This window comes from Octopus bimaculoides, chromosome 22, assembly GCF_046866305.1.
Source record: "Octopus bimaculoides isolate indiv1 chromosome 22, ASM4686630v1, whole genome shotgun sequence".
Lineage (NCBI taxonomy): Eukaryota > Metazoa > Mollusca > Cephalopoda > Octopoda > Octopodidae > Octopus > Octopus bimaculoides.
The window spans coordinates 10,489,484-10,501,882 of record NC_142949.1 but is presented as its reverse complement, the minus strand read 5'-3'; the positions used below and the strand labels follow the sequence as shown (position 1 = coordinate 10,501,882).

At 36.8% G+C, this 12,399-nt stretch overlaps 1 protein-coding gene across 2 annotated transcripts in view; it reads right to left on the bottom strand.

Annotated features, from left to right (window-relative positions):
- Positions 1 to 439: 439 nt before the first annotated feature.
- The window catches only part of LOC106872098 (gamma-aminobutyric acid type B receptor subunit 1), a 53,464-nt gene continuing 41,504 nt past the window's right edge, over positions 440 to 12,399 (bottom strand). For both annotated transcript variants that reach the window (XM_089339702.1, XM_089339703.1), the window contains exons 15-18: positions 11,396 to 11,523; positions 9,564 to 9,692; positions 8,563 to 8,703; positions 440 to 3,889 (exon numbers count right to left, since the gene is read on the bottom strand). In XM_089339702.1, the coding sequence (XP_089195828.1) occupies positions 3,521 to 3,889; positions 8,563 to 8,703; positions 9,564 to 9,692; positions 11,396 to 11,523 (767 nt within the window). In that variant the 3' untranslated portion in view covers positions 440 to 3,520. The remainder of the gene's footprint in view (positions 3,890 to 8,562; positions 8,704 to 9,563; positions 9,693 to 11,395; positions 11,524 to 12,399) is intronic.

Sequence of the window (12,399 nt, the reverse complement as noted above, 5' to 3'; positions counted from 1 at the left end):
TTTCTATTAGATTAACTATGTAGCATTTAATCCAACCACATCCATCCCAAATATTCGAATTGTTTTTCTGTTTAAACTGATCAGATCCAGCCTCTCACACCTACCTTATAATGCTTTTCTAAATATAGACCCCAAGCACGTCTTCAAAATCTTGAAGCTACAAAACAATACACAGTTAATTCAAACTTATGTGAATAAACAAGCATAATATTTGACAGTAATCTGAATGCCAAAGAGTTAATATATCTTAAAATATTGTCATCTAAGCAATTTAATAAGCAGCATATCTGTTTTTAGCATTGGAAACAAAAGGGGATCTTCTTTTTTCTAGATCTTTATACTGTGTTGAAAATTATTTTAGATTTCTTCAGAAGCAGATTCTTTACTTTATGTTCAAGTTAGAGATCGATTAACATATATTGTTTAATCAATAAAACAATTCAGTATTAATTCAGAATTTATTGTTCCTTTGGTGTGAGTGGTTTAACACGGTTATACATTTAACAGCAGTCGCAGTATTCAAGTCACACAGGCAATGTTACAACTTTTTTCTATCTTTTTTTTTTATCAGAGTAATATAAATATTATTAATATATTTGTCTTCTAACTAATTAATAAACAATATATCTATTTTGTGTTGGGTGGTGGGGGGAATAAAGAATTTATCTTTTTTGTCTAGATCTATGCAATTGTACAATTTGTTGAAAAATTATCGTTTTAGATGTATTTCTGAAAACAGATTTTTTAAAACTTTTTTTACTTTATTTTCAAGTTAATAAAAGAGGAGAGATTTTTTAAAAAATAACTAACAATTACAAAGTTTAGAACAATTTTAACCTCAAAAAAACTGATAGCATTTTCATGAACAAGACTTAACAATGAAATGCATTGAAAAAAAAACATCCAAAAGAGGATGTTAAAACTATAAGAAAGAAATCGTTAAGGACAGAGAAGAATACATTTTTGACATTGTAGAAAAATATTTTCTATAAGTTTTAGAATTTAGGATTAACGTTAGGTAGATTATAAACTATGCACGTCTCTATATTCATCTGAACAGCTTTAAATTTGACAAAATACAATTTCAACAAACAAACGTAAATTTAGAAATACAAGGCTTGAAAGTTGAGGGGAGGGTGTTAGCTGGTTATAGCAACCCTCAGTACTTAACTGGTACCAGGTACTTTATTTCATCAACCCTCAAAAGGGTGTAACATGAAACTGGCCTCATTGAGATTCAGATACATCAACCTCACTTCCCCACCCACTCCCCATCCTGTACTGAACTGGTACCTGGTACTTTATTTTAACAACTATGAATGGTGAAGCTAACCTCAGCAGGATTTGAACTCAAAATGTTTAAGAGCCAAAACAAATGTTGCAAGGCAGTTTTGTCTGACCCTCTAACATTTCTGCCAAGGGTTCACCCTTTAGCAAAAGTAAACAATAAATATCTTTAAAACTTCAATAAACTTCAACCAAATGTTTAACAAAATGTCTCTTCCATTAAAGACCTTTAAATAGTCTTGAACTTTTTTTTTTTTTTCAATATTTTAATACTAACTTCAAAATTTTTAATTGTGAAATAATTAACTTGTGATTTGGGCAGTTTCATTAAATTTAGAAAATTACAAAATTTTTTTTCTCTCTAAAGTTAAAAATTTTTTTTTAAGTTCATTTTATATTTTATAAAACCTATGTTTTATTTGATAACATATCACTTAAGCCCTCATAGTCCTTTAATCTTTTACACTTAAATCATGTAACAAATGTTTTATCTACTCATCATCATCATCATCATCATCATTATCATTCTTAAATCATTAGCTTACTTCTTCTCCTACCCCCACCATTTAAAGTTAAAATAGATGTTTTTATCCTTACAATCTACTGGTTTAAAATTTTGGGGGTGGAGTAAATCAGTTACATCAACCCCCGCCTCCCAGCGGTCAACTGGTACCATTTTATCACACCCCCCCACACCCCAAAAAATAAAAGGTAAAGTCGACCTCAATAGAATTTGAACTCAGAACCTAAAGTAGGATATAATGCATTTTTGTCTGGCATGCTAATACTTCTACCAGCTTGGCACCCCTAATCCTGATTAGTTCCAAACTAAAGCTACAAGCTGGTAGAATCTTTAGCACACCGGGCAAAATGCTTAGCGGTATTCCACCTATCGCTACGTTCTGAGTTCAAATTCTGCCAAGGTCGACTTTGTCTTTCATCCTTTCGGGGTCGATAAATTAAGTACCAGTTGAGTACTGGGGTCAGTGTAATCAACAAGTCCCTTCTCTTAAAATTTCAGGCCTTGTGCCTTTAGTAGAAGGCACAACTTACACCCCCCCCCCCAAAAAAAATTTCAGGTCTTGTGCCTACAGTAGAAAAGATATGCGAGGGAGTAAGTCGATTACATTGAAACCCTCCCCAGTATTCAACTGGTACTTATTTTTTCAGTGACAAAAGGCTGAAAGGTAAAGTCGACCTTTGCAGAATTTGAACTCAGAATGACACACAAAATGCTGGTCATCATTTTGTCTGGCATGCTAATGAGTCTGCCAACACACCACCTTAATACTAATAATAATAACCCTTTCTACTATAGGCACAAGGCCTGAAATTTGGGAAGAAGGGACTAGTCAATGACATTAACCCCAATACATGACTGTTACTTATTTTATTAACCCCCCCCCCCACCGAAAGGATGAAAGGCAAAGTCAACCATGGCAGAATTTGAACTCAGAAGATAGTGACAGGTAAAGTACCAGCGTGCTAAAGTTTCTGCCACTTCACTGCCTTTAATAATAATAATAATAATAACAACAACAATAATCCTTTCGACTATAGGCACAAGGCCTGAAATTTTGGGTGGAGGAGAATAATTGATTACATCAACCTCAGTGTATCACTGGTACTTAATCTATCGACCCCGAAAGGATGAAAGGCAAAGTCAACCTCGGCGGAATTTGAACTCAGAATATAAAGACACATGAAATGCCGCTAAGCATTTTGCCTGGCATGCTAACGATTCTGCCAATTTACCGCCTTAATAATAACAATAATAATCTTTTCTACTCTAGGCACGAGGCCTGAAATTTTGGGGGATGGGGGGGGGTACTTAATTGGTACTTAATTTATCAACCCTGAAAGGATGAAAGGCAATGTTGACCTTGGTGGAATTTGAACTCAGACCGTAAAAACAGACGAAATACCACTAAGCATTTCGCCTAGCTTGCCACCTTGATAATGATAATAATAATCCTTTTTACTGGAGGCACAAGACCTCAAATTTGTGGGGAGGCTACCACCTCATTGCCTTGATCAACAGAATTAGAATATTCAGTTAATTATTATCCTTTGAGTTTCATACAAGTTAAAAGATGTACATAATTACAAATAAGTTTTTTTTATTTTCTTTGTAGAAATTATATTTTTAAGCAAAGTCTAATTTTTCCCTCTTAGTGTGTGTGTGTGTCTGTGTTTCATATAATTTAAATGCTATTTTCCAAAAAAAGAAATATCAGCAAAACGGATCAAGTTCAGAGGGTTTCGTTTTGTTATTAGGGCTGTTTGTAAGTACGGAATTAGGGACTGAAGTTAATCCTGAATCGGTATTAAGATCAACAATAATCTGTCCTGACTTCTGTCCGTTTTGGATATTGGCAGACGTTAAATCAGATTTTGATTGCAGCGAACTCATGTTATTTGTATTGAGGCTTTGTATGGGCAAATTGATGTTATTCAGGGGTTTCAGTGGAGCGGTGCATGCAATGCTGTTGTTGGTGGCGTCGGTCAAGGGAGGTGAAACATAATTTTCTTTCTTCATTGTTAACATCTGTTGTTGAGCCTTTTTAACACGTTCGTTCAAATCTTTCAATCTGTCTTCTTTCTGCAACAGAAAATATATATATTTTGTTTTAATTATAATTCTAACAGTTTGTTAGTACAGTGGTTCCCAACCTTTTCACTATCAACGACCCCTTTTATTTAGATGAGTTTTCCCATAGACCCCCTTTTAATATGCTTATCCTTATGTGTGTGTTTAATGTCCACTTTCCATGCTGGCATGGTTTGACTGAGGACTGGTGAAACCAGAAGGCTACACCAGGCTCCAATCTGATCTGGCAGAGTTTCTATAACTGGATACCCTTCCTAACGCCAACCACTCCGAGAGTGTAGTGGGTGCTTTTAGGTGCCACTGGCACTAGGGCCAGTCAGGCGGTACTGGCAATGGCCACGCTCAAAAAGGTGTTTTTTACGTGCCAGTCCAGCAACACTGGCAATGACCTCGCTCGAATGATTTTCTAACGTGCCACCAGCACAAGTGCTAGAAGGCGACTCTGGTAACGATTACGCTCAAATGGTGCTCTTTACGGGCCACTAGCACAGAAGCCAGACAGCTGTTCTGGCAGTGAACACGCTCAGACAGTGCTGTTAGTGCTCCACTGGCGCAGGTGCCAGTCATCGAGTATGGTTCAATTACGATTTCGATTCCATATATATATATAATTTCAAAACAGAGCAAATAATTTGCGAAGATATTGACTCTATTATTATCTAGTGTAACAATTTAAAAATGATAATAACAGAATCAATAATCTAGGCAATTGCAGGTCCAAAAAAAGGCATTAAATAGCTGAAGGATTAAAATTAATGAAAGGACATACCAAGTATGGCTACCTGCTGGAAATAACAGTCAAAACCCTTATTTAAATCACCAAAATACACTGATAATAACTACAGAAATCAAACATCCATGGTAACGTGTGCTGAGGAAGGTTAGGCTATTATGCCAGTCCAGAAACCAGTCCATGTGAATCCAAATACTTGAATGTTTGCCTTTGGATGGTTGATTTCTGAAGTTACTGTCAGTGTATTTTTGGCGATTCAAATAAGGGTTTTGACTGTTATTTCCAGCAGGTAAACATACTTAGTATGTCCTTTGATTAATTTTAATCCTTCAGCTATGTGTGTGTGTGTGAGTGTAAAATTTTGAATTTAGTTCACAGACACCCCCCCCCCCCCCCAGTAATACCTTTGCGGACCTCCATGGGTCCACGGGACACAGGTTGGGGACCACTGTATTAGTACAATAAATAAATAAATAAATAACACAATTACAACATGGAAGACATATTAGCCATTCAGCAAGCTGGCAGTCAGTAACACACCGGATAAAATGCCTAACAGCATTTCGTACACACTACCGTAGCTGGGGGGGGGGGTCACTTTTGGGTCTGCTGTAGGCAATATGTGTTTTTTGTGGGATCCAGGGGTGGCAAACGGAAGGGCTGCTCCAGGCAGCACACTCTAGCTGTGCTAGTGTTTATACGTCTTTACATTCAGAGTTCAAATTCTGCTGAGGTCAAATTCACTTTTCATCAATTCAGGGTCGATAAAATAAATACCAGTTGTGCATTAATGTCCATGTAATCGATTAGCCCCTTCCCCTAAACTTCAGACCTTGTGCCTAGAGCAGAAGGGATATTAACCATTCAAAAACACACAAAAACTGTTAATTTTCCTAAAGACGTTTATTATTTGGTGTCAGAATTTTCGTCACAGTGGAACTGCATCAGTAGACAGGTCATACCATTCTCCATGATAGATCGCTGACCACTACATTTATATATATTTTTCTCCTTGTTTCTCTCCTTATTTCTTTCTGTGTTCCTATCAGTTGAAGAGCGTAGCTCGAAACGTCAAAGACTTTCTCTATTCCCGAGCGTTAAACATCCATTTGTTGTTTACACCACCTGTCTTCGTCTGTTGTTATTTTCGTAAATTCTCCCACATATATATATATATATATACGACGGGCTTCTTTCAGTTTCCGTCTACCAAATCCGCTCACAAGGCTTTGGTCGGCCCGAGGCTATAGTAGAAGACACTCGCCCAAGGTGCCACGCAGTCTGACTGAACCTGCAACCATGTGGTTCGTAAACAAGCTACTTACCACACTGCCAATACCAAGTAAATAGATTCAATAAAATAGATTTAATAAACCTTTTGAATTCACTTTTCAATTCAAGGGGGTAACGTCGGCGTAAATAGATATATTTTGGGGTAATTGGTTAAAAAGTTACCCGACTTCTGCTCTGAACGATTCTGCGAACTTGACGAGAATAATTAATTTGAACGTATATTTGGATGGAGTTATCTCCCTTACACTATGCATTTCTAATTTAGTCACGCGGCTGAGAGACTAAACTAACTTATTTGGTAGCATAAAAGATGCACGAACAAATTAGACGCTTCTCAATTTCAGCAGCGCATATTCTGGGGGTAAAATAAGTTCTGCGGTCATTCAAGTATGTTATACAGGCCCAACTTCGAATATAGGACGTGGGGATGATTTTTTGGAGACATATTTTGGGAGCGGCGGGAAACCGCCTTTTATATGCGTCATATACAGTAAATTCATTTTTATAAAATATAGAAAAATCTGACAAGGAACGTTACTGCTGGTTTGAGTTGATTCTTTGACTACTGACTGGCCGGAGCTATCTATCTGTCTGTCTGTCTGTCTGTCTGCCTATCTATCTATCTATCTGTCTATCTATCACTCGTCCAACTTCGCTTGTTTCCGTAGAATTTAAACAAATGAAGTTCAGTTTAAAGTTTATAAATAAATATATTTCATTCCATGTTGAGTTTAAACTTTATAAATAAATATATTTTTGCATTATTCATTATTGCTTTTAAAAACAAATCACATACACCCATCGGCCCCCACCACCGCGCGTAATTCAAAGTTCTTCACTTTGAAATCAACACGTGTGAAAAAATTAGTTGAAGGTTTTTCACTTTCGGATTTTCACTATAACTTCTGCATATCCCAGTGTAAATGGAATTAATCACCGCAATATTGCCATCGCCACCGTTACAACAGCAGATAGTATAAATTTCAAACAAATTTTTTTTCAGAATCATAATCTCCGTATTTTTTTACGCATTTCTAAAAAAAAAATTTCAGGAAAATATTTTAAAATGAGGAAATAGGGGGTGGGGAATTGAAATTTTGAATTTGAGATTTTTGAAATTTTTTTTTTCAGAATCGGAATCTCCATAGCCTAAAACGTGGGATTCCGTAAAAAAAAAAAATAAGTAAGGGGGGGGAAAGGTTCAGATTACATATAGTCCGTCTCTGCCCAAGATGTCTTTTGGTGGCACTGGAAGACCGGTTTGCAGACACTCTTTCAGAAATTATACAAGAACGTATATTGCCTGGTACGACTATAATTTCTGACCTCTGGCGTTCATATAATACGCTCAGTCAGCTAGGATATAGACATTTGACTGTAAATCATTCCGTAAATTTTGTTGATCCGGTAACATTTGCCACAACCAACCAGATAGAATACTTATGGAAGCATGTAAAGAATTGCAACAAAAGAGTAAATGGAACAGCCCGAAATTTACTTCAGTCGCATCTCATTGAATTGATGTGGCGTTATGAATTTAAGGACGAAATCTTCGGAAAGTTATTGTAACAAATTCGACACCTATATCCATGCGTTTGAAACATTACAGTGTATAAGTATCTACGGAGAATAAGTATCACATTTATTTTTAAACTTAACTTCAAACTTCATTTGTTTTCTATTTTGATAAATTCTCTCTGTTGAAAATTATATTTTTATATTCTAAATAATTTGCAATTTCAGAAAATATATTTTTATATTAAATTTGCGTTTTCTAATTTGATAAATTCTACGGACACAAACAAAGACAGACGAGTGATAGATAGATAGATAGAGAGAGAGAAAACCGCTTTATCAATATTTGTTTTTAAAATGTTTAAAAACCATTTTAAAGAAAATTGAAGGGAGATAACTCAGAGTGGATCAGCTCTTTAAACCAATCAGTGGAAGTAACTGGCATGTTTCTGAATTATTAGCCCTCTTCAGCAAAGCACGTTCTAGTCAGTTGGCAAGGCTACGTGATGTATTTAGTTATTAGATATCTCTAGGAGTTTTTGGTTCCTAATTGCAGAGCTAATTTCATCCATCATGCAACCTCTCTTGCTCATTTGCATACATAGACAGTAGATAAAAGATACAACAATAAGATCATTATATTAGCAGATAATGTCCCAGTATGGCCATAGTCTAATGACTGAAACAAGTAAAAGAGGATAAAATAAGAAGATTTCAAAGAAATAAATTTAATATACTATACAATTTATCAGTGAAATTAATGCAGAAGCATCTAACTATTTGACTTGTAATGAACTCCTAATGAATATATAACAAATACTGTATATTTGTCTGGTACTTATTCTGGTGGCCCCTTTTAGCTGAACCATTAAGTTACAGGGACATAAACAAACCAATACCAGTTGTCAAGTGGTGAGAAACAAAACAAAGATATTCACACACACACACACATGTGCAGATTTACTGCCTTTTTTCATTTACCAGATTCACTCCTAAAAGTATTGGTTTGTTGGGAACAAAAGTAGAAAACGTTTGCCCAAGGTGCTGCACAGAGGGATCGAACTTGGAACCACATGATTACAAAGCAAAAATAAAAACAAGAATTTGATGAAACACTTCTCACCTGAGCAATGGCCTTCTTTATTTCTTCATTTTCAGCCAAAAGACGTTGATAGCGTTCTTCTTCTTCACGACATGCCAAAGAATCTGTCAATGCTCGGATTTCCATTCCTTCTTGGTGCGGATTATTTAAAACGTCCACAATCTGGAAGGAAACATGAGAAAGGCTCACTTGAAACATTGTAGGAGAGAAATTCTTTTGCAAAATCTTCAGCCATTGAATATATTTTTATCCAGATAATAAATCAAATTGCATAGATATACATATAAAGGGGTTTTCACTTCAAAGAATTTTATTTCAGGCATTTATTTCACAACCCTTGCGGACCAAGACTGTATTCTTACTTCCAGTAATAAAAAGGTTTTATGCCTCCGACCACACAATGGACTCTTCAGGCTAAGCCAACCAGCAGGAGTAGTAGTGGTATGGGATCTATTTTAAAACGGGGGCACCAGTATTTTCTTAACGAAACACTAACGAAACACTTTGAAACTTGGGACACTGGTAGAATGTGTCATATAAAACATCTTTTACTCTTAGTCTTCTTATGGTTACTGTATTGGAAGTGTTTTGCATAGGATGTGTGCAGTGCCCAGTAGTGCTATTTTCTGTATGTTATATATATTTGTAAGTCCTGGTGTTTTTGTTATGTATTTGTCTGTTTTTTTATTATTATTATTATTATTATTATTATTATTATTATTATTATTATTATCAAAGCAGGAAGCTGGCAGATCATTAGTATGTTGGACAAAATGCTTAGCTGCATTTGGTTTGTCTTCATGATCTGAGTTCAAATTCCACCAAGGTCAACTTTACCTTTCATCCTTTCAGGGTCGTTAAAATGAGTATCACCCCCTCGCCCCGAAATTGCTAGCCTTGTACCAAAATTTGAAACCACCATTATTATTATTATTATTATCAAATTAGTATTTCTGTCTTCTAAAAGTGGGGGAAAAAGAAAGAACAAATGAAATTTTGGTAAAGATTACCAGATCACTTACCTTTGGTCCGAATATAAGTCCCATTGAGAGGAAACTACACATGACAATAGCAAGAGACATGAAAGCAAATGTGGCATCTTGCTGGCTGTTTATGATCAAAGTGATTGGTGCCGTGATGACACACAGAACCTTGAAAAGAAAAGAAAACCAAAAAACGTTAAAATATAAGGGACAAGTTGAAATTTCTATAATAACACACCAACTTGTCACTCTATCATAATTTAGCTCGTTAAGGTTATCAGTGGAGGCGCAATGGCCCAGTGGTTAGGGCAGCGGACTCGCGGTCATAGGATCGTGGTTTCGATTCCCAGACCGGATGTTGTGAGTGTTTATTGTGCGAAAACACCTAAAAGCTCCATGAGGCTCCGGCAGGGGATGGTGGCGAACCCTGCTGTACTCTTTCACCACAACTTTCTCTCACTCTTACTTCCTGTTTCTGTTGTGCCTGTAATTCAGAGGGTCAGCCTTGTCACGCTGAATATCCCCAAGAACTACGTTAAGGGTACAGGTGTCTGTGGAGTGCTCAGCCACTTGCACATTAATTCCACGAGCAGGCAGTTCCGTTGATTGGATCAACTGGAACCCTCGACATCGTAAGTGACGGAGTGCCAACAACAAGGTTATCTCTACAGATTTTCTTTAATGAAATACAGATATTATCGTTGTGCAACAAAATATGGGATAGAAAAATCTGTAGAGATAATCCTTAACAAGTGATGTGATAACACTGCTAACACAGTAGAACACAGTATTGGTTTATAAAAACGTTTGCACGATTTAACATTCAGTAAAAAGCACCATCTGAATGTGGGTGATGCCAGTGCCCCCTGACTGGCTCCCATGCTGATGACATGTAAAAAGCACTATCCGAATGTGATCGATGCCAGGCCCACCTGACTAGCTCCCATGCCAGTGACACGTAAAAGCACCCACTACACTCTTGGAGTGGTTGGCGTTAGGAAAAGCACCCAGCTGTAGAAACATTGCCACATTAGATTGGAGCCTGGTGCAGCCGTTGGCTCTCCAAACCCCAGTCAAACCATCCAACCATGCCAGCATGAAAAATGGATGTTAAACAATGATGATGATGATTACTATAACTAATATAATGTTTATTTATTTAATCATGCGTTATCTCAAAGCTTCAAGGTTTTGATGATGTGATTGTATATATTTTTTAGAATGACTTTGTAAGGTATGTGTAAGAGGTGGGATCGAGCCAGTTTGAATATAAGAAAATGGGTAGAGGCCTTGGTCTCGGGATCACTCATGTCTAGAAACTGAGGTTGGGGGTAAGCAAAGGTATGCTCCCCTTCGAAAATCCAGCTCCAAAAGAGCCTCATGATAGGTGGGCTGCACCTGCCTACCTTGGTTGCTATGGTACTGTGGTAGATCTGGCCACCCCCGTTAACAGGAACAAAACCTGGATTTAAACACTGGATGATGATGATGATTATTATTATTATATATGAAGAATAAGGCAGGCATTGAGTAGGCAGAATTGATAGGATACAGGGCAAAATGTTTAGTGGTGTTTCGTCTGTCTTTATGTTCTGAGTTCAAATTCCGCCAAGGTTGACTTTGTCTTTCATCCTTTCAGGGTCGGTGAATTAAGTACCAGTGAAACACTGGGGTCAAGTAATCAACTAGTTCCCTCCCACAAAATTTCAGGCCTTGTGCCTTTAGTAGAAATTATTATTACATATGAAAATACATTGACAGTCATGTGTTTACATTTGTTTGTGACTTGTATATGTTGCCCATGTGTTTATTTTAACACAGTACTGTACTATGAGTTTGATATAAAATGAAATTATAATACTAATACTTACCACAACATTGTAGATGCTCATACCAACAAATCGTGAATCGTTAACTTGCTTCAGTTTCACACTACGGGTTTCATAGGCCAGGAATAAACCAAATATAAGGAGAACGCCTTTATAACTAAACATTATACCTGTTGAGGCAAGAAAATTTATATTTAGAAGTGCAGCAAAAAAAAGGAAAAAACAAAATTTCCAACATTAGCTACATGAAGACACCCTCATCACCTGCCTAATTTCACTGGTACCACACCGATTACTGTATAAAGCAGCGTTTCTCAACTGGGGTTGCCAAGAACACTAGGGTTCCGCAAAAGGTTGCAAGGGGTTTCGTGAGAAAGAGTAAGATAAGCTAATGCTAATTTCATGATCGTAATATTACTATATATGCACAACAATAACATATTGGTTACTGTAATATTGTAATATAGACATCATCCTATCTAACCTATTATACTATAAAAAAAATATAACAATCATTAGGGATATATTTAGTGATGTCTGTAATTTATGGACACCCTCTCTCTCTCTCTCTCTCTCTCTCGCTCTCTCTCTCTCTCTCTCTATATATATATATATATATATATATAGGTGTAGGAGTGGCTGTGTGGTAAGTAGCTTGCTTACCAACCACATGGTTCTGGGTTCAGTCCCACTGTGTGGCACCTTGGGCAAGTGTCTTCTACTATAGCCTCGGCTCCGACGAAAGCCTTGTGAGTGGATTTGGTAGACGGAAACTGAAAGAAGCCCGTCGTATATCATCATCATCATCATCATCATCGTTTAACGTCCGCTTTCCATGTATATATATGTATATATATATGTGTGTGTGTGTGTATGTTTGTGTGTCTGTGTTTGTCCCCCACCATCGCTTGACAACCGATGCTGGTGTGTTTACGTCCCTGTAACTTAGTGGTTTGGCGAAAGAGACCAATAGAATCAGTACTAGGCTTACAAAGAATAAGTCCTGGGGTCGATTTTCTCGACTAAAGGCAGTGCTCCAGCATGGC